At 46.9% G+C, this 24,804-nt stretch overlaps 1 protein-coding gene across 1 annotated transcript; it reads right to left on the bottom strand.

Annotated features, from left to right (window-relative positions):
- Position 1: 1 nt before the first annotated feature.
- Positions 2 to 21,455, bottom strand: UBE2Z (ubiquitin conjugating enzyme E2 Z). Its single transcript, XM_035301309.3, has 7 exons — positions 21,042 to 21,455; positions 18,985 to 19,057; positions 16,873 to 17,060; positions 13,744 to 13,855; positions 10,153 to 10,265; positions 7,827 to 7,917; positions 2 to 3,371 (listed from the first exon to the last, which is right to left on the bottom strand). The coding sequence occupies exons 1-7, from the start codon at positions 21,356 to 21,358 to the stop codon at positions 3,201 to 3,203; spliced, it is 1,065 nt and encodes a 354-aa protein (XP_035157200.1). The 5' UTR covers positions 21,359 to 21,455; the 3' UTR covers positions 2 to 3,200.
- Positions 21,456 to 24,804: the final 3,349 nt, after the last annotated feature.

A 24,804-nucleotide genomic window follows, 5' to 3' on the forward strand; every position in this document is an offset into this window, starting at 1 on the left:
GTTTTTCTTACTTCTCCCATTTTTTTATTTTTGAAAAGTGCCTTCACATTGCATCTTTATTGGAAAAAAACCTCGCACATCCAGTAAGGGTAATCTGATTAACAGAGAACAGCTAGCACATATAAAATGATTTGTGCAGGTCATCTGCAAGTTCATGGAAGAGCTGGCCCTAGAATGCAGGCGTTTCTTGGCCTTTCTAGGTGTAGCTGTGAGACATAAATTATAGCCTCTGCTAATTTAAACCTTTTTAATAAAATATTCCTTATCTCAAACTAGCTGATCCTAATGGACGAGTAAGTAATTCACTCTGTCTCTTCTGGCTTCCTCTGTAGAGGCTCTAGGTTATGACAAACTCAGGTGTGTGTGAGTGTGAAGGAACTAGAAGTCAATGTTCAATTGTGGCTAATTTGGAGGAAAGAAAACAATGGAATCTGAGGGGAATCAAACGAGTTAAGGAATGTTCTATTTTCTCAAATTCTCTACTAGCCTTCTCACCTTCCTATACTGATTACCAGGTCTAGCCTCAGTGATGGGAAAGGGAATCATTTATCGAATGCCTACCCTGTGCCATTTTATATACAGCTCACTTAAATTTTACCAAGTAGGCAGACTTCAACATCACAGGTGATTGAATCGAAAGTAATTTGCTAGGCGCTGCCAGCTTCAGCTGAGCCAAAGCTGGAGCCTAGGCCTATTAACCCAAGCCCACGCCTTCATGTACCACTGCACAGTACAGAATGGCAGCACATACTGTGCAGACATTTCTTTCTACACACATGGTCAGCCAAGAGGAAAAGCCTCTACCCCAGAAAGCAAGAATCTCCTATAGCAAGTGGAAGTGTTGATGAGGGAAGAGGCCAGAGTAGCTTAAGGCTTCTAAACCCCTTATGGTCTAAAAGCGAAGATCCTAAATGCTAGTTTAGTACTGGAACTCTAAAAACCCAGTGGTTTCTCCATACTGACACCCTTCCTTTAGCAGGATATATCTGGACCCAGCTCTACCTCTGCCTGTCCTTATAGGACATTCCCTCTCTCCCAAGCTCTGGAATAGTTCTTTGGATGCTACTGAAACTTAAGATGTCACTGACTGCCAGAGCCTTAAAAAATGGACCCACCTCCAATGAGATTTGTCCTGCTCTCCCCACCCAGCCCTGCCCTTCCATCATGTTATGCAAGTCCTTGGCCTCAGACAATTCACAGCACTTTCCTTCTCCCTAACAGTTCCAGACCTAGGTGAGGTGTGGCTGACAAGATGATACCATTCCTCCTTTACACAAACCCACCCACACCCACAGGCACTTCCTCTTCTGCCAAAACAAATTTTATTGCACCAAAAAGAAAAAAAAAAAAAACTTCATTTATGTACAGTCAGATATAAAGACATCTCTTTGACTCCTGTGCATATATTTCCTCAACTCAAGATTAGGGCATAAAAGTCAGGCTGCTATGCCAGACATGCTCTGCCCTACGGCAGGGCCAAGGAGAGGATTGTCACTTGAAAGTGGGAACACACAAATGGATGACAGACAACACTGGACCCACAGACCAAGGGCATTCTTCTAAGCCCTGGAGTCACTCGAGGAATGGAAGAGGGAAATTGGAAGCAGGGTCCCTTTTGAATCTTCATGTGAGACCCAGCCTCTCAAATGAAGGGTTTCCAAGGTAAACTTCCGTTCCCCAAGCCCATCAATCCCTGTCCAGTTCCTTTTCTTCCTGCCCTCCCAAGGACATTCTCCTTTCTGCCCAACCCAGATCCTCCAAGAGGAGTCCCATGATCCACAAGGCAGAGACTTTATAGCAGTGGGCAGGGCAGGTACATACAATCCTCTCCCTTATGCATGGCTGGACCCTGACCGAGGCCCTGCATCATAAGAACTGCCAATACCCCACTGGGATCCGTAACAATAAATCTGGAAGTATGGGGAGAACATATCAAAAAGGGGAAGGATGATTCCCTTGATGCCCAGGATTACAGGGCACCTAAAGCACATTTTTTCTGAGCCAACCAGCTAAAGGATCACTGCAGCTAAATACAGATAGAGAAGCAACACAGCCAGGCAAACACCCATCAGAGCCAGTGACAAGAGCAGCTGGGGGAATGGGCTGGGGGTGGTGGAGGAGAAAGAAGGGGAGGAGCCTCCAGAGTCCAGCCCCAATCCCCTCTGCATTGGCTACCCTTGCTCCCCACAAATCCCTGGGGTTGAGGAGGACAACTACAGGCTGGGGTGAAAATACACAAGGACAGCCCAACAAAATACGATAAGGACTAGCATCCGTCTCTCTCTGTACTCCACCCCCAAGAGAAATACCCTTATTGTGACTAGTATTTATGAAAATCTGTAAGAGACTATTCTATGTAGTGGCTCTAATCCCATATACACAGCAGCTGCCTGTGCCGGGAACTTTTCAAATCAGTGATTGTGGGAACAAACAGTATTTTCAGCTTCTTACGGTGCCTGTGCAGGCTTTACCAAGACCTTGGTTCAGTCCCAGTCACATTTACCTCTTGTCTTACATCTAGAAAGGGTGAGGAAAGGGGCCAGGGGAGAAAGGTGCTCAGGTGCCAGGTAAAGCTTACTGATCAGCAGCCTAGACTCCACCACTGTTCCTTCTCTTTGGTCTGTCTAGAACAGTGACTATAAATTAGGAAAAACAAAATTATGCTGGCCTGTGGGAAATAATGGGGGAAGGGAAGCAAGGAGGAAAAGGGCATTGGGAAGCCCTGCTTCAAGACTGAAGACAGACAAACAGACAACCACCCAGACTGCTTAAGTGTCACAGACAGTCCCCCACCCCAAGTTCCCTTCCAGGTATCCCCATAAATCATTTGGGCACACTCCCTCTTGGAACTGCAATTTCCGTCTTCCACCTATACCTAAGGAGCTGGTCCTGTGGAGAGGTGTGTTGGTTGTTTCGTTTTTGCCAGAGGCCCTTCCACTAGGTGCTCCTGTAAAGGTACCTTGGCCCCGATATGGGATGAACGGATGAACCAAGCCCCAGATGCTCCAGTGCCAAGGAGGTCAGACCAGGAACAGGCCCCCACTCCCACACCCTGGGATCCGAGCTTGTTTGGTTCTTGCCATCTTGCAGGATGACTTCGAGTCTGGAGGGAGATACACAGTGCCTCTCCATCCCTGGGGTTGGGGGAAGGGATTCTGCTGGGACTCTCGAGTGGGGGAAAGGGAAGAGGGGAACAGGGTTTAAACCCTCAGGCTCCCATGAAGGTCTGTCTCTGTCCCAGATGAGCTGCTATCAGAGTCCATTTCTGCGTTCTCATTATGGAGCCTTTCTAGCACTTTCTGACGAATCAGTCCCAGGCGCATCAAGAGGGACTGGTAGTCAAAGTGGCCCCGCTTCTCTCCAAAAGGGTCCTGTAGGGGCGAAAGGAGACAAGGGGGATGGAAGATTCAAGTCTGGGTGGCTAATCCTTGAGAAAGCAGCTTCAGGCCCATGTAAAATGCAAGCTCAACTTCTGAGCCACGGGAGCAGGAAGGCCCAACAGCACAGGCAGTCCTGAACAGCAGGTAAAAATAACCTTTGCTTAAAAATATGATACCTGGGCCAGGCGCAGTGGCTCACACCTGTAATCCAAGCACTTTGGGAGGCTGAGGTGGGCAGATAACCTGAGGTCAGGAGTTCGAGACCAGCCTAGCCAACATGGAGAAACCCCGTCTCTACTAAAAATACAAAAATTAGCTGGGCACGGTGTCACATGTCTGTAATCTCAGCTACTTGGAAGGCTGAGGCAGGAGAATCGCTTGAATCCCGGAGGTGGAAGTTGCAGTGAGCCAAGATCGCACCATTGCACTCCAGCCTGGGCAACAAGAGCAAAACTCCATCTCAAAATAAACAAACAAAATAAATGACACCCTTACCACCCTGAATAGGTCTAGCTTTAGCTAGAGTGAAAATGTATTTGTATTTCTCAAAAGCAAGCCAATATCCAGAAGAAGGAGAGTCAGGGTGAGATAGATAGAGAAGAGAAATTCAACATCAGAACCGTAATTATTAAGCATGCCTGTATTTTTCATTAACCTCATAAAAACCACAGAAGGTAAAAGCTGTCCTTCATTCTCTGTACTCAAAAATGGCAATGTGCTTTTCTAAGGTCACTTCGAGGCAGGTCTGGAACTCGAGTTCTGACTTTCAGATAAGCACCTGCACTCCTCCCCAGGGACTCGTCACTACGTTCCTGTTCAGGTTTCTGGGCACTGCTCCAGGGCCACCAAGCCTTGATCTTAGTCCTTGTCGTTCTACATCAAAGATCCCTAAACATTTTATAGAAAGGTTTAATTGTCCCCAGAGGCTCAAAAACAACTAGTTGAGTGGATGGTATTTTAAAAAGAGCTTAAAATACTACACAGGGACTTAGGCTGCAAAGTAGTGTGACAGTCCCCAAAAGGTACACAACTTTCCCTCTCACATTCTGTTTGCTTCTCTCACAAAAACTCCTTCCACACTTCTGCCCACACATTACCCTAATCAGTGGGTGCTAGTCACAGTCACTGGGACTACAGCCTGCACTTCTCATTCACGAGAGTTATACCCCCTCAAGACAGCTCCACACTTACTACAGAGCTGTCAATTCTACATATCTTTCTTTCATCCATGGTTCCATTGCCTCTCATCCTCCTCCTGCCCAGATGCTGCCTTCCTTCCCATCCCTCATCACCACTTGTTTTTCCTTTTCAGACTGATATTGCTAATGCTGTTGGATACCAAGAAGAGAATTCCTGATGGGGAACAAACTAGGACATATGTTATCTACATACTCTCAGAAAGAGTTTAGGAGACAACTTAGCCCTGAGCCAGCCTTGCCCTTTGTGCTTAAATTAGACAGGTGGGTAGAAAGTCCTTGAAGGAAGGAAGAGGAAACTACCATTTCTAAGTAGCACTGGAGAAAATAAGTCATCTCCTCCCACTGCTGTTGGTGTTGGATGGGTGAACAGACATAGTACGAGAGCTGGAGAGAGCCTTAAAAAACTTAGTCAATTATCCAAGTCACCCATTTCTTTTCTTGAGGTGGAGTCCGGCTCTGTTGCCCAGGCTGGTGTGCCGCAATATGATCTCAGCTCACTGCAACCTCCGCCTCCAGGGTTCAAGCAATTCTCCTACCTCAGCCTCCCAAGTAGCTGGGACTACAGGCACGTGCCACCGTGACCAGCTAACTTTGGTATTTTTAGTAGAGGCAGGATTTTACCATGTTGGCCAGGCTAGTCTTGAACACCTGACCTCAAGTAATCCTCCTGCCTTGGCCTCTCAAAGTGCTGGGATTATAGGCATGAGCCACTGCATGTGGCCCCACAAGTCACCCATTTCTTCCCCACTTCCAGCTTTTTGTTTTTTGGAGATGGAGTCTCGTTCTGTTGCCGGCTGGAGTGCAGTGGTGCCATCTCGGCTCACTGCAACCTCCAACTCCCTGGTTCAAGCAATTCTCCTGCCTCAGCCTCCCAAAAAACTGGGATTATAGCCACATGCCACCACGCCCAGCTAATTTTCTTCTATTTTTAGTAGAGATGGGGTTTCATCATGTTGGCCAGAATGGTGTCGATCTCCTGAACTCATGATCCACCCGCCTCTGCCTCCCAAAGTGCTGGGATTACAGGTGTGAGCCACCAAGCGTGGCCCAAGTCACTCATTTCTAAGCAAGACCACTAGTAAGATGATCCACACACACAAGAACTGGATTCTCCAGGAGAATTCTCATCCTCTTACCAACCAGATGGTTTACATTAGTCTAGCCAAAATTTGTTTTTGTCTTTTTTTTTGAGATCGACTCTTGCTCTATTGCCCAGGTTGGAATGTATAGTTCAATTTCAGTTTACTGCAACCTCTGCCTCCTAGGTTCAAGTGTTTCTCATGCCTCAGCTTCCTAAGTAGCTGGGATTACAGGCACGAGTCACCATGCCTGGCTAATTTTTGTATTTTTAGTAGAGACGGGTTTTGCCATGTTGGCTGGGCTGGTCTTGAACTCCTGGCCTCAAGTGATCTGCCCACCTCTGCTTCCTAAAGTGCTGGGATTATAGGCATGAGCCACCGCACCTGGCTGTCTAGCTACAATTTGGGTCAATGAGAACCTCTTTCCTTAAAACAAACCTAAATTCCGCATTGTTATTGGAAGCAAAAGCATACTTTTCCCAATAGAGGCAAAAAATGAACAAATGAACAATGGTTATCATCTTTGAACAGGAATCATTCAACATGTGACACTGCACATATATGTTGTTTCTCTAAGCTACAGTTTCTGTGAGCACCCCTCAGGGATAGGAACAGAATTCCAACAGGATTCTTATAATCACTAAGCTTCTGGAAGGACTGAACACATCTCAGCTTGAATACACTATTGGCTGGGTGCAGTGGCTCACACCTGTAATCTCAGCCTCCCAGTTTGGAGGCCAAGGGAGGAAGATCACCTGATCCCAGGAGTTGCCTGGGCAACGAGTGGGACCCTATATCTACAACAAAACCAAACAAGGCCAGGCACAGTGGCTCATGCCTGTAATCTCAGCACTTTGGGAAGCCGAGGCAGGTGGATCACTTGAGGAGTTCGAGACCAGCCTGGCCAACATGGTAAAAACCCCGTGTGTAATAAAAATACAAAAAAATTAGTTGGGTGTGTGCGTGTAATCCCAACCACCTGGCAGGCTGAAGTTGCAGTGAGCTGAGATGGCACCACTGCCCTCCAGTCTGGCCAAGAGAGCAAGACTCTGTCTAAAAAAAACAAACAAAAGGGCTGGGCACGGTGGCTCACACCTGTAATTCCAGCACTTTGGGAGGCTGAGGCAGGCAAATCATGAGGTCAGGAGTTTGAGACCAGCCTGACCAACATGATGAAACCCCCATCTCTACCAAAAATATTTAAAATAACTGGGCATGGTGGCACACGCCTGTAATCCCAGCTACTCAGGAGGCTAAGGCAGGAGAATTGCTTGAACCCGGGAGGCAGAGTTGCAATGATTGTGCCACTGCACTCCAGCCTGGGTGACACAGTGAGACTCCATCTCAAAAACAAACAAAAATATTTACATCTGTAAGTCCTTGGGAGGCTAAGGTGGAAGAGCTGCTTTGGCCTGGGAGTTTGGGGCTGCAGTGAATTGTGACTGAGCTACTGCACATCAGCCTGAGTGACAGAGTGAGACTCTGTCTTAAAAAAAAAGAAAAAAAAGCCAGGCGCGGTGGCTCAAGCCTGTAATCCCAGAACTTTGGGAGGCCAAGGCAGGTGGATCACGAGGTCAAGAGATCGAGACTATCCTGGTCAACATGGTGAAACCCCATCTCTACTAAAAATACAAAAAATTAGCTGGGCATGGTGGTGTGTGCCTGTAATCCCAGCTACTCAGGAGGCTGAGGCAGGAGAATTGCCTGAACCCAGGAGGCGGAGGTTGCCGTGAGCGGAGATCGCGCCATTGCACTCCAGCCTGGGTAACAAGAGCGAAACTCCGTCTCGAAAATAAAAAAAAAAGAAAAAAAGAAAAAAAAAAACAGGCTGGGCATGGTGGCTCACACCTGTAATCCCAGCACTTTGGGAGGCAGAGGCAGGTGGATCACCTGAGGTCAGAAGTGAGCAGCCTAACCAACATGGTGATACCCTGCCTCTTGAAAAATAAACAAAACAAAACAAAAACCTACTGACCAAGAAGAGAAAGGGAAAGAATTCCCTATGACTTTATGCAAATCAGTCTCCTCTCTGGCTCTAGTCCCTCAAATGATACAGGTTCCTTTTAGCTGTGACATTCTATGAGAGCTGTGCATGCCTTGCTTATGGTGGGATTTTACACGGCCAGCTGTAGGGTTTCTGAATTACCGGCAGGAGCTGTATGCATTACCTGCATAGTTTGGCCTTGAAGGTGCAGGCGATCTTTGCAGGCCACCTCATAGAAGTCATAATACTCCAGAAAAGACTTTTCCATCACTCCTCTGGAAAACAAGCAGAAAAGTTTAAGTCAGAAACCTAGAGGTACAGGTCACCCCTTCCCTAACCTTCTTTTTTTTTTGAGATGGAGTCTCGCTCTGTCACCCAGGCTGAAGTGCAGTGGTATGATCTCAGCTCACTGCAACCTCTCTGCCTCCAGCATTCCAACGATTCTCCTGCCTCAGCCTCCAGAATAGCTGCGATTGCAGGTGTGTGCCACCACGCACCTGGCTAATTTTTGTGTTTTTAATAGAGATGTGGTTTCACCATGTTGATCAGGCTGGTCACAAACTCCTGACCTCAAGTTATCCGCCTGTGTCAGCCTCCCAAAGTGCTGTGATTACAGGTGTGAGCCACCATGCCTAGCCTTCTCACCTAACCTTAATATCAAGTTAAACACCTAGCATTCCCAAGTCCAGATTTGGTTTTCTACAAAGATCTTTTTTTTTTTTTTTGAGACAGAGTTTTGCCCTTGTTACCCAGGCTGGAGTGCAATGGTGTAATCTCGGCTCACCACAACCTCCACCTCCTGGGTTCAAGCAACTCTCCTGCCTCAGCCTACCGAGTAGCTGGGATTACAGGCGCGCGCCACTATGCCCAGCTAATTTTTGTATTTTTAGTAGAGACAGGGTTTCTTCACCATGTTGACCAGGATGGTCTCAATCTCTTGACCTTGTGATCCACCCACCTTGGCCTCTCAAAGTGCTGGGATTATAGGCGTGAGCCACCGCGCCTGGCCCAGATTTGGTTTTCTACAAAGATCTTTTTTTTTTTTTTGAGACGGAGTCTCACTCTGTTGCCCAGGCTGGAGTGCAGTGGCAGGATCCTGGCTCTCTGCAACCTCTGCCTCCCGGGTTCAAGTGATTCTCATGCCTCAGTCTCCTGAATAGCTGGGATTATAGGCACACACCACCATGCCTGGCTAATTTTTGTATTTTTTTTCCTTCTGCGATGTAGTCTCACTCTGTCGCCCAGGCTGGAGTGCAATGGCGCGATCTCAGCTCACCGCAACCTCCGCCTCCTGGGTTCAAGCAATTCTCCTGCCTCAGCCTTGAGTAGTAGCTGGGACTACAGGCGTGCGCCACCACGCCCAGGTAATTTCTGTATTTTTAGTAGAGACAGGGTTTTACCATGTTGGCCAGGCTGGTCTCAAACTCCTGACCTCATGATCTGCCTGCCTTGGCCTCCCAAAGTGCTGGGATTACAGGCATGAGCCACCATGCTCAGCCTAATTTTTGTATTTTTTAGCAGAGACGGGGTTTCACCATGTTGGCCAAGCTGGTCTCAAACTTCTAACCTTGCGATCTGCCCTTCCTGGCCTCCGAAAGTGTTGGGATTACAGTCATGAGCCACTGTTCCTGGCCTCTACAAAAATCTTTAAATGGAAAAAGGAACACCTAACTGCCTGTGGTTGACTTACCCTACACCTTGGGAATTATGACAGTAACTGTAATACTCACCATTTGTTTTTCTTTTGAGGCAGGGTCTTGCTCAGTTACCCAGGCTGGAGTGTGGTGGTATGATCACACCTCACTGCAGCCTCAAACCTCTTAGGCTCAAGCAATCCTCCCACCTAGCCTCCTGAGGGTTTGCGACTACAGGAGTGTGCCACCACATCTGGCTAATTAAAAAATTTTTGTAGAGATGTGGTCTCCCTTTATTGACTGGGCTGTTTTCAAACTCCTGGGCTCAAGTGATCCTCCCATCTCAGCTTCCCAAAGTGCTAGGATTATAGGACATGAGCCGCCATCTGGCCAATACTCACCATTTGAATTCCAACTTCAACTCATGACTTGCTCCACCTCAGTTGTTTTCAATAGGCCATCCCTAATCCCAAACCTGACTCAAAATTCTCTTATAACTTTAACCCTGACATTGTTCATCCAGTTTTGGAACTTAAAAATAAACTTCAGCACTAAGAAAAGAGTTTATTATTATGAAGTGCTCTACACATTTGGCCGTAAAATATCACATTTAAGACTTCATCAAACTGGGAGCTCCCTGAGGATGTGGAGTGCCTCTCCCAAAAGTGTGATATTCTCCAACAACAGAGTAGCTCTCTGAACTTCCTCTTGGGTAATCTTCAGTCACCTGTTCTTTAAAAGCAGGAACCACATTTTCCTTCTTCTCTACCTCCCTCTGGCGCCCATCACTGGATTCTCCCCTAAAGGTCCTCAAAACTGCCAACTACTCAAATGCCCAAAAGGAATGACTACTACATAAGCCCTCTTGACACATACCGTAGGGGTTCCGGACAGGGACACTTTCCTTCCATCATGTCACAGACTGCAACTCTGATGGTCTCGTGCCGGATACATTCATTATAGTTTTTGCTGTCTCCTGGATGTCTCTCCTGTAATATAACAGATGCCAGAATACCCCAAAATTTAAGCAAAAAGAAAGCCAATGGGAAGAGACTTCAGGATCAGTATGGGGTATGTGAGCCAGTCACACAAACTAAAAAGACACCTTTCTCACTATATGGCAGATCCATGAAGAGCAACTACACCTTTATTTTTGAGACCATTCACCCCTATCACCCTCCAAATGTACCATCAGGTTGAAGGTCATTTGGCCTATAACCAGCAAACTAGATCCATCATATTTCCTGAATGTGAAGTGAAAGGCCTATCAGATAAAGATTATGTGAGAAATAACCAAACATAAGAATGACGGTAGGGTTGCTAAGCCTGGTGGTATGCAGCAGTAGTCCCGGCTACTCAGGTAGCCAAGCTGTGAGGATCACTTGAGCCCAGAAGTTTGGGTCCAGCTTAGACAATAAAGTAAGATCCTGGTTTTTTTTAGCTTTTCTTTTCTCTCTCTCTCTTTTTTTTTTTTTTGAAACAGGGTCTTTGCAATCGCCCAGGCTGGAGTGCAGTGGCACAATCACAACTAACTGCAGCCTTGACTTCCTGGGCTCCAGAATAGCTGGGACTGAAGGCATCAGTTGCGATAGCGGGACCCAACTTTTTTTTTTTTGAGATGGAGTCCTGCTCTGCCTCCTAGGCTAAAGTGTGGTGGCATGATCTCGGCTCACTGCAACCTCTGCCTCCCGGGTTCAAGCCATTTTTCTGCCTGTCTCTCGAGTAGCTGGGATTACAGGCTCACACCACCATGCCTGCCTAATTTTTGTATTTTTAGTAGAGATGGGGTTACACCATATTGGCCAGGCTGGTCTCGAACCTCTGACCTCATGATCTGCCTGCCTGCCTCAGCTTCCCAAAGTACTGGGATTCTAGGCATGGGCCACAGCGCCCAACCTCCACTTTTTGTTTTTTGTTTGAGTTTTATTCTTGTCGCCCATGCTGGAGTGCAACAGCGTAATCTTGGCTCACTGCAACCTCCGCCTCCCGGACTCAAGCAATTCTCCTGTCTCAGCCTCCTGAGTAGCTAGGATTATAGGCGCCCGCCACCACACCCGGCTAATTTTTATATTTTTTAGTAGATACATGGTTTCACCATGTTAGCCAGGTTGGTTGTGAACTCCTGACCTCAGGTAATCCACCTGCCTCAGCCTGGCAGAGTGCTGGGATTACAGGCATGAGCCACTGTGCCCGGCTTTTTATTTAAAAAATTTTTCTTTTAAGAGGTGGGCTCTTGCTTTGTCATCCAGGCTGGAGAGTGGTGGCACAAGCATAGGTTACTGCTGCTTCAAATTCCTGGGGTCAAGCAATGCTCCTGTCTCAGTCCCCTGAGTAGCTGGGACTCCAGGCGCATGTCACAATGCCCAGCTAATGTTTTTGATTTTTTGGTAGAGACAAGGTCTTATTACGTTGCCCAGGCAGGGAAGGACTGTCTCTTTAGGGGGAGAAAACAAAAAAGAATGATGGTAGGACAAAAAGGTATAAATGAAGTGAAGAGTCTCAGTGTAGAAAACCTTTAGAAATCAACAAGTAAAGGAGGCTTCCTGGTTAACTCCTTTACCTGTTATATGTCTCTTGGGTCCCACCATCAGTGAACCAATTATTATAAATCAGAAGAAGGGCTGGGCCTGATGACTCATGCTTGTACTCCTGACACCTTGGGAAGCTGGTGCAGGGGATTGCTTGAGTTCAGGAGTTCGGGATCAGCCTTGGCAAAATGGTGAGATCCTGTCTCTACAAAAAATACAAAAATTAGCTGAGCCTTGGTGGCGTACACCTGTCGTCCCAGCTACTGAGGAGGCTGAGGAGAGAGGATGGCTAGAGCCCAGGAGTTCAAGGCTTCAGTGAACTATGACTGCGCCACTGTACTCCAGCCTAGGTGACAGAGCAACACTTTGTCTCAAAGAAATAGTAAAATTAGAAATAAACCATAAGCAAAAGTTAAAATTTTCAGAAGATAAAACTTCAACTTTGGTTTAGAAAGCCTGTATAAACAGAGGCACAAGAAACCACTTGAACCTGGGAGGCAGAGGTTGTAGTGAACTGAGATTATACCACTTTACTCCAGCCTGGGTGACAGAGCAAGACTCTCTTAAAAAACAACAACAACAACAAAAAAAAACAAGACCTAAAAATCTTATGAGGTCTATTTCAATTACAATCTCTTCCTGAAATCACTGTTTGGAGAAAGGATAGCTTAGGGAATAATTTTTGTTCATTTCTGAGGCCGGACTTGGTGGCTCAGGCCTGTCCCAGCACTTTGTAAGGCCGAGGCAGGCAGATCACCTGAGGTCAGGAGTTTGAGACCAGCCTGCCCAACATAGTGAAACCCTTTCTCTACTAAAAATACAGAATTAATTTCTAGCTCACATCTGTAAGCCCAGAATTTGGGAGCCCGAGGTGGGAGGATCACGAGGTCAAGAGAACAAGACCGTCCTGGCCAACATGGTGAAACCCCATCTCTATTAAAAATACAAAAATTAGCCAGGCCTGGTGGTGTGTGCCTGTAGTCTCAGCTACTCAGGAGGCTGAGGCAGCAGAATCAGTTGAACCTGGGAGGCAGAGGTTGTAGTGAGCCAAGATCGTGCTGCTGCACTCCAGCCTGGTAAGAGTGAGACTCATCTCAAAAAAAAAAAAAAAAAGTTAATTTCCAAATGAGTCCATTGACTTTCATACCATAAAGGAATCCAAGTAACATACTTATTGTAACTCTCATAAATTTAAAAAAAAATTATTATTATTTTTTTGGGCAAGGGGAATAGAGTTTCGTTCTTATCGCTCAGGGTGGAGTACAATGCGTGATCTCAGCTCACTGCAACCTCTGCATCCCGGGTTCAAGTGACTACACCCAGCTAAATTTGCTGTATTTTTAGTAGTGATAGGTTTTCACCATGTTGGTCAGGCTTGTCTCAAATTCCTTACAAGCTAATTTTCTGTATTTTCAGTAGAGACAAGGTTTTACCATGTTGGCCAGGCTGGTCTAGAACTCCTGACCTCAGGTGATCCACCTGCCTCTGCCTCCTGAAGGCCTGGGATTACAAGTGTGAGCCACTGTGGCTGGTGAAAAATTTCTTTACTAAGAAACACAAGTTAGTTCCCTTTTTTTCCTATAGCAACAACTGCAGTACATGGGGCTGTGCTAGGTATATTTAAAAAAAAAAGACTCCTATGCAGATCTCGGCTCACTGCAACCTCCACCTTCTGGGTTCAAGCAATTCTCCTGCCTCAGCCTTCCAAGTAGCTGGGATTACAGGCACACACCACCATGCCCAGCTAATTTTTGTATTTTTAGTAGAGATGGGGTTTCACCTTGTTGACCAGGATGGTCTCGATCTCTTGACCTCGTGATCCACCCGCCTTGGCCTCCCAAAGTGCTGGGATTATAGGCATGAGCCACCGTGCCTGGCCCACTTGCAGATCTCTTAAAACACTATTCTACACCCCAGAGCCAGGCCCATCTGGCCTTACCTGTTCAAAGCCGGGCTCATTGTGATAGGGGTTCTCAGTCATCAGGGATTGGATAGAGATGAGCACGGAGGAGATGCTCTGGGCCGGGCTCCAGGCAGGTCCAGTCCATGTACTGTAAACACATCAGAAGGAAGGGAGGAGGGTAAGGCAGAGAAAGACCAGGGAGGGAATAAGTACTCTGGGACCTGGCATCACCACCATAAGTGACTCACCATAAGTTTCTCTTTCACTATTAACACTCTGGAATTTCCCAGCCTCTGTCTCATACTCATGTTCTGATTTCACCAGAAATCAGTCAATTGCCTAATCCTCATATCAAGGGGGGGGGCAAAACAACATGTAAAAGTAAGCTATATAACTTTGAAGGGACTTTCTTTGTACTACAAACAGTTACAACAATCAAAACAAAAGAAATTAAGTAAGCAATTAGCTCTAAAAGTTATATAAATGTTAACCTCTGTGGATCTCAAAGAGTTCATTTATGAGTGTCTATGGAGTTACGGGAGAGAGAAGTTGAGCATAGAGGCACATGGGTGACTGAAGCCATCTGGCTAGAGGCCATGTGGTGGGGCTGACGATCAGAGATCTAGTTCTGTATCAAACCCCCAAGCAGTGTCAAATTCTCTTAAGACTCCACAACTCTGCCAAAGGATAGGAAGAGAATAAGGAGTGCTTCCAGACAGTAGAAGATCTGAAAATATTATTATTGAAAACATAAAAATACCAAAATTGCTTCTTTCATAAACCTAACTAAATATTAGTGGGAGGGGGCAGCTTAGATATTAATACATTTATTTTTAGTTCAATTAATTGAAGAGATGGCACCAGAGCTGGAAGCCAAACACAACCTGAGCCAGGACTGGCTTGTTCAAGTTGATTGCCCACTTCCCTTTCCCTGCTGTACTGAAGGAAAGCCCAAGTCAGTAATGCCTAATAGTAACTTCACTGGGGGCTGCTCTTAAGTGCTTCTCAATCTGTTCTTTTTTCAGCTTTGCTCCCCCAGGAACTTTAGACCTCCTGCTCTCTGAACCTTTACAAGAGTCAACTCTCATTAAATTTCTTTTGCCACTGAGTCAGCCCAACGTTGTTTTTTAGGTAGAGAGGGAAAAAAATGAGGCTGATAAAACTAACATAGTCAACTATCAACACCTGAGAATTTTTTTTTTGAGACAAGAGTTTCTCTCTGTCACCCAGGCTGGCAGGCAGTGGCGTGATCCTGGCTCACTGCAACCTCCGCCTCCCAGATTCAAGCGATTCTCGTGTATCAGCCTCCCGAGTAGCTGGGACTACAGGCGTGCACTACCATGCCCAGCTAATTTTTGAATTTTTAATAGAGACGGGGTTTTGCCACACCTAGGTTAGGTCTCAAACTCCTAACCTCAAGTGATCCACCCACCTCGGCCTCCCAAAGTGCTGGGATTACAGGTGTGAGCCACTGCACCCAGCCAAGAATTTTCCACTCTGTGATTCTTTACGACAAATTTTCAATTTCAGGGTAGCTTCTCCTTTTCTACCCAACACATTTCTACTACTTTTACCCCACTGTCTTATTTCCCTGTTCCTGTGATTGGTATCTCAAGAGAGTTTTATACCGACCCAATGAGGGAGAACCTACTTGAGAAACACTATGATGAACAAATTTTACACAGAAGCAATGACTAAATTTCTTTACCATCATGGGTTTCAGCCTATCAGCAAAGACAACTAATTAAGTACCCTAATGAGATGAAGTACTTCTTTAAGGACATCCTTTAAAGGACTTATTCACGGCCAAAATCACAGCAGAACATATCCCAGGGTCTAAGTAAGTTCTAGAAAAATGAATCCTGTCTCTAGCTTATTTTCAGCTACTCTTCCCTCACATAAACCTGGAAACATGTTGGACAGCAGAAAAACAGAATCATCAGTTTGGGGGTACTTTCTCAGCTTCAACCTGCACGTCTTCTCTGCCCCAGAGAAGTTCAGACCACAATAAAAAGACCAGTCTAAAATATGCTAGCAGACATGTCCACACTGAGTTTTCAGCCCCAAAAGGCAACTAAAATGGGAACTCTATGAAGCAAAATCTCAGGAGCATCCAAAAAGAAGATGCATTAAAAACTAATTTCGTATCTGATGTGATTTCTAATCTCAGCCATTTGTCATTGTTAAAGTATTATAATCAGGCCAGGCGTGGAGGCTCATGCCTGTAACCCCAGTGCTTTAGAGCCATGACAGGAAGACTGCTTGAGGCCAAGAATTCAAGACCAGCCTGGGCAACACAGTGAGACACCTGCCTCTGCCAAAAAACAAAAAACAAAACCATAATCACCACCACCACCACCACCTTCAAAGCAACTTATTGTGAGACTCAAGACACCCAAAATCATGAATGGCACAGACCTGCGGCCTTTCTCAACCTGTTCAGGAGAGAAAACAAGACCTCAACACCCCAAGAGAGTGGTTCTCAAACTGCAGTATGCACCACAATCATCTGGAGAGCTTGTAAAATACCGATTTCTGGGTGAGGCGCTGTGGCTCATGCCTGTGATCCCAGCACTTTGGGAGTCCAAGGCGGGTGGATCACAAGGTCAAGAGATTGAGATCATCTTGGCCAACATGGTAAAACCTTGTCTCTGCTAAAAATACAAAAATTAGCTGGGTGTGGTGGTGTGTGCCTGTAGTTCCAGCTACTAGGGAGGCTGGGGCAGGAGAATCACTTGAACCTGGGAGGCGGAGGTAGCAATGAGCCAAGATCATGCCATTGCACTCCAGCCTGGCGACAGAGAGAGACCCCGTCTCAAACAAAACAACACAAAACAAAACAAAACAAAACAGATTTCTGGCCCCAACCCAGAGTTTCTGATGTAGGTCTAAGGTAGGGCCCCAGAAAGTGCTCAGCTACAAGTTCCCAGATGCTCAGGGCCACACTCTGAGAACCACTTCACAAAGGTTTCCTCTGTCATAAATGAACTTCTCCCCTCTGCATCTACAATGATACTGTCACATACGTTCCTGGGGAGATTTTAGAAGAGCCAATCAATTACTTTCTGTGTTCCGTGGTTCAGATGAGGAACTGGTTTATAAAGGCTTGCCTAGAGTAAATTTTCTGCTAACAACCAACTTGGCTACTTAAAAATCTCCTCTTACCCTAGAATACTCAAGCAGACTTTCCCATTGCGGTAGAAGTTGGGGTTAAACCTCACTGTGTTATTGCCCGTTGTCATCAGTTTGACCCGAGGTGGGTGGATGGGATAGTCGGGCGGACACCGAAACACGAACAGGAAGAAACCCCCTTCATAAGGAGTGTCAAATGGGCCTGTGATCAATGCATGAATCTGCAAAATAAAACCCCATCTCAAAATTGTGAGGTGATGACCCACCCCAACCCCTCCTGGCTACCCTCCACCTGCTACCCACACCAGAAGCAGGGCCCATAATCTGGTACACATGTTCTATATCCTCACCATGCAGAATGAACATCCTGTACTCACTTGTACTAATACGTAGGTTTGGAATTTTAAGAAATCTCATTAGAGTGGAATGACATCTTACTCAGAGGTTACTTCCAAAGTTAGAGCCCAAGGTGAAAACTGAAACTAGTCAAAATCACCCTTGAATAGCCCCTAAAACTCTCTTAAAGCATGTTTTTTTTTTTTTTTGCTGCAGACCTCCCAGATCAGTGTTACATACAAAAGATAAAACACCACCGTGCAAAAATATAACACACAACTATAAAATATAATCTTAGCATTTTTAATTTTAAGACATTAACACATATTTTGGCTGAATATATGTGTTTGGATTTGCCCAAGCCAAACATGCATATGATGCAACCCCACCCTGTATTTATGTGGCATGAAGGGAAAGTATGATGAAAGGAAATGAGGAAAGGGATTGGAGGCCACAGCCCCAGTGCCTGTAACAGAGCAGAGTGAGAGGTTGTGATAGATGCCTAGGATATTTGCTTGCTTCCTCTGAAGAGGATAGAACCTACTGTGTTGGATGTGGCTCAGGAAGCACATCATGACTGAAAATGTGGAAGACTCAAGGTCCACTCAGAGCCATTAGATCAACCCAGAACTTTCCCCAATATCGTTGGCTTTAAAAAAAAAACATCAGCAACTCTGAAAAATGACACTAAATTCTCTTCCCCCACAAGCCATAATTCTTGAACAGGATTTCCCTTTCTGAAGGGAGGAAAAACCTAAACTGACTCGAAAGCTCCTAAGCATTTAGGTCTGCTAAGAATTTGAACAGCAAGAGGAAAAGGACATGGCAATCTAATGCCTAGGTTTACAGTTCCCACCTTGCCCTCCTGGCAAGACCCTAGGTCATATTCTGGCTCTTAGTCATTTGGAAGAGTAAACTCAACTGGTCTCAACATGGCATCAACTCTGGAACCTCAGGTCCTAGGCTATTAACACTGGTACTAGACTGATGTCCTAAGAAAAACATTTCCAACCACATAAAAAGAAAAAAATAAATATTAAATCTATTCCAAACAACAACAACAAAAAAACATACAGCAACAATACAAAATCTGAATTTTTACCGTAAGAAATTTACTGTAAGAAAACTATGTGTTTCACTTAAGCAACATTAGGTTTAAGAAATCTGATTTCTTAATAACATCAGTTTAATTGCAACTGCATTTCTGTGCATAGAGCACTCAGTGACAGAAAAGCCTAGGTATCTATGCCAGAGAAAAGTAGCATTATGTACTAAGCTTCCTCTCTGTGTGGAAGACAAGAAAGCTATAGTTTTTGGGGTGGAAGGGATATTTAAACGCAACTAATAAGGACAGGATCTGAGTAAAGTCCTTTAACCACAAACCCTTCAGTCAAGCTTGTCCTAGCCCCATGCTTTCCTACATCTGATTTATAGGACCACAGTTTAGGTCAAGAGTAATGGGATGGAGGAAGAGCTGGGAAGTACAATGGACAGGGACCATATAATTTATCATCCAAACAGGAGCACTTTTGAGAGTTAAAGAGTGCCCCATAGTCAAGCTGTGACAACAAACGTGAATTGGGATTTTCCAAGCCAATCAGTTCCTATGGGGTACGCTAATAACAGACACCTCTTCAAAGCACTGCTCCACCTCACTATGTGACCTTGGACAAGCCACTTACTGTCCCGGGGTCTTGATTTCTTCATCTGTGTAATCAGAGAGGTGAGCTGAATAATCTCTTTTAGGCTCTTCCAACTTTATGGCCCCCAATTTCCCAAAAACCCCCAAGCCCCCATCAAATTACATACCTTAGTCATGTCAACAGTATCAGGTACAACGAACATTCCTGGAGGAGGCTCCTTATAAATGGACATGATATCCCTGTATAACACCAAGAGGAGGTGGGGGAAGGAGTGAGGAAGATGGGGGAAAGGGGGAATCCCTTGAGCAGGACAGTTTGGCCTCAATGAGGCCAGGGTTTGAGAAAGTGGTGCTTGGTACCACAAGTGTTTGTACTGTCTTGTTGGCTGAGAAATCCCAGCTGAGTACTTGTCAGGCAGGCAGAGAGCAAATTATTATCAAAAGGGCATTGTTTCCTCAGGGGGAGGGGAGGGGAGGGGAAAAAAAAAGAGCTCCCAATGGCATCAAATGTCACCCTAGAAAAGCCACTTTCCACTTACTCTCACTTCCTCCCACATGGCAATTCATTCACTCCCCACCTCCATGATTCCCAGGTACTACGCTGAATGCTAAATGAAGACTTTTTAGTAACTGGAAAGGCATAGTCAACTCCACTAAAAAATTAATTCTGTCAACTATACAGTGGACCCTTGCTGGTAAGGGCATTGTATGAAGCAAACCAGCCAGCACAGGGAGTATCATGGTGGTCTTCTTGCCCAGGGGACTAAGGGTAGCAATCTCTTCAGGTTGGGGAGGAACCCTCAGAAATTGCAGAGAATCTCCCATCTGGAAGATGACACGTGGATTTCTATAGGAGATGACAGGATTTCTGAGTCATATCTCACCAACTGGAATGGATCAGTTGAGAGCAAGGGGCTAAGAACATTCTAGGTGGGGAAAAGTCTAGGGACTTGCTTGGGTGGGTAGGGACATAAAGAGGGCAAATAGGGGACAGAGCAGAGAAAAGAAGTATTGGCCAAACTCAAAAGGTATGTCAGAACTTGGTGAGAGAAATGGTTGAAGGAGGAAGAGTTGAATGTGGACTTTCAGTGAGAGATGGCAATCCCTCCAGAGCTGACCTCCTGTGTCAGGCCCTGTGCCAGGTACTTTACATACATTGTGTTAATTTTTATTACAACCTTGAAAAGTAGAGAGACATCTGAAGGTACGTGGAACATGGGGGATAAGAACTAAATGAAGATGCTTATGATGCGGGCATGGAGAGAAGTCTGTTAATCAGAGAACAGGTTTCAAAATTAAAAGCAACTAAAGAACACTGCCCTTTTCTTATGCCATAGGTACTATTCGATGTGCTTTTGCAAAACATTATCTACTAAATGATAAGATCTAAGATCAGTCACCCAAGAAATAAGCACAGAAAGGACTTAGGCCTTTGTTCCTATATTTGAATTGAGTACATTTGCTTCAGTAAAAGTAAAACAGATGACCCGGGAGAGGGAGGAAGGGAAAACACAAGAAAGAAGGTCCTGAGTGGGATATTACAATCCAGAGTGGCACTGGGAAAGTGGGTGGAGGTAGCCTGTGTTTCTGGAAGAGGTGTAAAAGTGGACAGCTTTGGGATACTGGAAAAGGGGTTCAAGGAAAGATTTGGGTGAGGGAAACAATCTAGACCTGGCAAAAGAATTATGTGGAGGGAATCTGAGGAAAAGGGAGGATAAAAAGGCTGGCTGGCTCGAGTCAGAGGCAGGCAAAGCAAGCTGAGTGTGTCGGTGTTAGAAACCGGGCTCCAGGGGAAAAGAGAAGGGGGACCGATGGGTGGGGCCTGCGGGCAGCATCTAGCAAGGTTGGGTGGGGAAGGGGAAATAGGGGCGGCGCCGAAGGCGGGAGGGGGTGTTACTGAAGCGCGAAAGGGTCGGGTTTCGACCGGGAGGTGGGAGGTGTGGGGGAGGGTGGCCGGAATGGAGACGGAGGGCTCACGGGAGGTTGTCGAGGGGCGGGGTCGGATCTGGGCACATGAGGCGGGGGTTGGTGCTAGCGGGGCTAGGGGTCGAGGGAGAAGGGGCTTGGATCCCGACGCCCGGAGCTGGCAAGATTTGAGCCGTAGAGGTGGGCCGCCGCGAGGGCAGCGCATCGGGTGGGGGGTGAGTTGTAGTGGGAGAGGGTGGGGGGCGGGGAAGGTCGAGCCCCGGAGCTCGGGGCTGGGGGAGGAAAAACCCCGGCTCACCGCTTGATCCGGAGTAGACACTGCGGCGCGGTGCGCTCGCCGTCCCAGTCGGAGCTGAGCGTGGGGTCCCAGTGGCTAAGCAGCGCGGCCCCGTGGGCAGCGGCCGAGGGCGGGAGCCCGGGCAGCGGAGCCAGGCCGCTCCCCGGGCCCCCAGCCCCTCCCGCTGCCGCCGCCGCCGCCCATACATCCGGCAGGAAAGGCGGCCCGAACCCGCCGCCGCTGCCGCTAACGCCAACAACACCAGCAACGCCGCTTGCCCCGGGGCCCGCCGCCCCGGCGCCCGCCGTCGCCGCCTCCTCAGTCGGACTCTCCGCCATCGCTGCTTCGCTTCCGGGACTACTCGGCAGCACGTCCGCCGACCAGAGCGGCCGCTGCTACCGCCCGCTCCCGCACCACCGAGAGCCGGGCCAGAGTGTCCCCACCCTCCGATTCCACAGCCCAGACGGCGCTGGCTCCGCCCACCCCCGCCCCAACCAGCGAGAGGCGCTCTGCAAGAGCGTCTACTTACGGTCCTCCAGGAGGGGAGGGTGGGAACTAGCAAGACGCGACGGTTCTGGGCCCGCGGGGGTCCTGCGCTGTGCGCGAGGAGCGGAGAGCCCAATTCCATGAAATAGTTTATTTTCAAGTGTTGAAAGAGGAGAAGAAAGGGGGAAGTGCGGGAGGAAGGGCCATATCATTCCCGGTTAACAGCTGCGACCCTCAGACATGCCCATGGTTAGGATAGGGGATCCTGCTTCCTCGTGGGAAGCTCAGTAGAGGAGTTGACTGACTTGCTTCTCTTGGGAAGGCTCTGCGATTGATCCTCCCTGCACCGTTATCCAGCAGGGCAGAATTACCCCCTGCCTGCAACAGGACCAAGAAAGGACTCAATCTGCGAACGAAAAGCTACCTACTAAATGCCAGTGTTGCCAGACGTTGCCATAGGGATCATGAAACTGAACTACAGAAACTTGGTGAAAGGAAGAAAAATCAGGCCTCCTGACTCCAAGCTTAGTACTTTTCCCTCCCACGAATCTTGGAATATACAGGAATCAAGAGACTATGAGTGTAAACCCTGAGGATACTTTAGGTCTTTCCTGAGATGTTTGAAGTGAACAATAACCGGCCAGGTATGGTAGCTCACGCCTGTAATCCCAGCACTTTGGGAGGCCGAGGCAGGCCGATCACGAGGTCAGGAGTTCGAGACCAGCCTGACCAAACCCCCTCACTACTAAAAATAAAAAAAATCAGCCAGGCGTGGTGGCGGGCGCCCGTAGTCCCAGCTACTCAGAACGCTGAGACAGGAGAATTGCTTGAATCCCCGAGGCAGAGGTTGCAGAAGCCGAGATCGTGCCACTGCACTCCAGTCTGGGCGGCAGAACAAGACTCCATCTCAAAAAAAAAAAAAAAAAAAAAAGTCTGGCTTTTAGAACTTTTTTTTTTTTTTTTTTTTTGAGAGGAAGTCTTAACTTTGTCACCCAAGCGCAAGCTGGAGTATCAAGGTATCAACCCTTGATACCTGTTGCCCCTATCCTCTCTCTCTCTCTTTTCTTTCCTTTGAGAGGGAGTCTTGCTCTGTCACCCAAACTAGAGTGCAGTGGTCCGATCTCGGCTCACTGCAACCCTGCCTCCCAGGTTCAAGTGATTCTCGTGCTTCAGCCTCCTGAGTAGTTGGGAGTACAGGCGTGGGCCACCACGCCCAGCTGATTTTTGTATTTTTTTTTAAACTTTATTTTTGCATATTTAAACTTATGGAATACATTTAGGAAATACTGAGTTAAAGGGGTTAAAGTTTTGGTTTTTCTTTCTTTCTTTTGAGACGAAGTTTTTGCTCTTGTTACCCAGGCTGGAGTGCAGTGGCGCGATCTGGGCTCACCGCAACCTCTGCCTCCAGGGCTCAAGCAATTCTCCTGCCTCAGCCTCCCGAGTAGCTGGGACTACAGGCGCGCGCCACCTAATTAGTGCCAGCTAATTTTTGTATTTTTAGTAGAGACTGTGTTTCACCTTGTTGACCAGGATGGTCTCGATCTCTTGACCTCGTGATCCACCCACCTCAGCCTTCCGAAGTGCTGGGATTACAGGCGTGAGCCACCGCGCCCAGCCGATTTTTGTATTTTTAATAGAGACGGGGTTTCACCGTGTTGGCCAGGCTGGTCTCCAACTCCTGGTCTTAAGTAATCCACCCGCCTTAGCCTCCACTGGGATGACAGGCCCACTCTCACACGCTCTTAACACACATAGGCACACACCGGGCACACCCTTGGGGGCTCTAGACCATAGATTATCTGTGACTCCAACACAGGGCTTGGCACAGCTTAGGCACAGCATGAAGTAAAATGAATCAATACAGAATTTTATGCAGATTTTGTGTTTTGTTGGTAGTGTTTTACCAGCATAATAAAGATGCCAAAACATCTATAAAAGGATATAGAAGAACTGGCGTGATGGCTCATGCCTGTAATCTCAGCCCTTTGGGAGACTGAGGTGGGTGGATTACCTGAGGTTAGGAGTTCAAGATCAGCCTAGCCAACGTGATGAAACCTCTACTAAAAATACAAAAATTAGCTGGTCATGGTGGCAGGCACCTGTAATCCCAATTACTCAGGAGGCTGAGGCAGGAGACTTGCTTGAACCCGGAGGGGCAAGACCCCATCTCAAAAAAAAAAAAAAAAAAAAAGATACACAAAAAACCATTGACAGTGGTTGCCTCTGAGTGGTCTGGTTGCTGACAGGGCCGGTCAAGGGAACTATACCTTCCTGTACATTTTGAGTGTTGTGTTATGCATCTGTTGCCTCTTCTAAAACTTTATGTTTTATTCATTGTAAAAGGATTCCAGGCTGGGTGTGGTGGCTCACGCCTATATCCCAGCATTTTGACAGACTGAGGTGGGTGGATCACAAGGTCAGGAGTTGGAGACCAGCCCGACCAACATAGTGAAACCCTGTCTCTACTAAAAATACAAAAATTAGCCAGGCATGGTGGCGGGTGCCTATAGTCCCAGCTACTCAGGAGGCGGAGGCAGGAGAATTGCTTGAACCTGGGAGGTGGAGGTTGCGGTGAGCTGAGATAGTGCCACTGCACTCCAGCCTGGGCAACAGAGCAAGACTCTGCCTCAAAAATAAATAAATAAAATAAACAAAAAACAAAAACTAGCCAGGCATGGTGGCGGGCACCTGTAATCCCAGCTACTCATGGGGCTGAGGCAGGAGAATTGCTTGAGCCCGGGAGGTAGAGGTTGCAAAGATTGAGCCACTGCCCTCCAGCCTGGGCGACAAAGTGAGACTCCAACTCAAAAAAAAAAGGATTCCAGAATTTTGCATGAGTATTATTTATTCAGTAAGGTGGTCAAAGGTCAGTTTGATGGGTAACCTCATACAAAGAAAAAAACAATTCCATTGCCCCTCCATAGCTACAGAATGCAGAGGCCCAGAGATGGCCCACTGGGTGAGGGGTTCCTCAGTGTATCTCACCACTGGACCATTATTTTCAAGAACAAGGTTTGGTAGTGATGGGGCAATGAACAGAAAACCCTTACCTTCGATTCAGATGGAGGTTCAGGTTTTTAATCTGCATCTCTTACCTTCTTTGAAGCCCATTTTTGCCGCCCATATTTTGCAATATAGAATGGTGAAAATTCCTACCTCTCAAGGTTTCCCTGAGGATTAAGTGTGACATATTTCCAGAAGCTTTTGTAAAATGACAAGGACTGTACAGATAATTGCCACCTCACTTGTCAGTGTACCTTCTCCCCTCTAGGCCTTTGCCCATTTTCTCTACTTGGAA

The sequence above is a fragment of the Callithrix jacchus genome, chromosome 5, assembly GCF_049354715.1.
Source record: "Callithrix jacchus isolate 240 chromosome 5, calJac240_pri, whole genome shotgun sequence".
NCBI lineage: Eukaryota > Metazoa > Chordata > Mammalia > Primates > Cebidae > Callithrix > Callithrix jacchus.

Coding starts and splice junctions, on each gene's coding strand:
- UBE2Z (XM_035301309.3), bottom strand. CDS start 21,358: ATGGCGGAGAGTCCGACTGAGGAGGCGGCGACGGCGGGCGCCGGGGCG. Junction 10,266..13,743: donor ATGAGCCCGGCTTTGAACAG/GTAAGGCCAGAT, acceptor GTTATATTACAG/GAGAGACATCCAGGAGACAG. Junction 3,372..7,826: donor TTCAAGGCCAAACTATGCAG/GTAATGCATACA, acceptor TCGCCCCTACAG/GACCCTTTTGGAGAGAAGCG.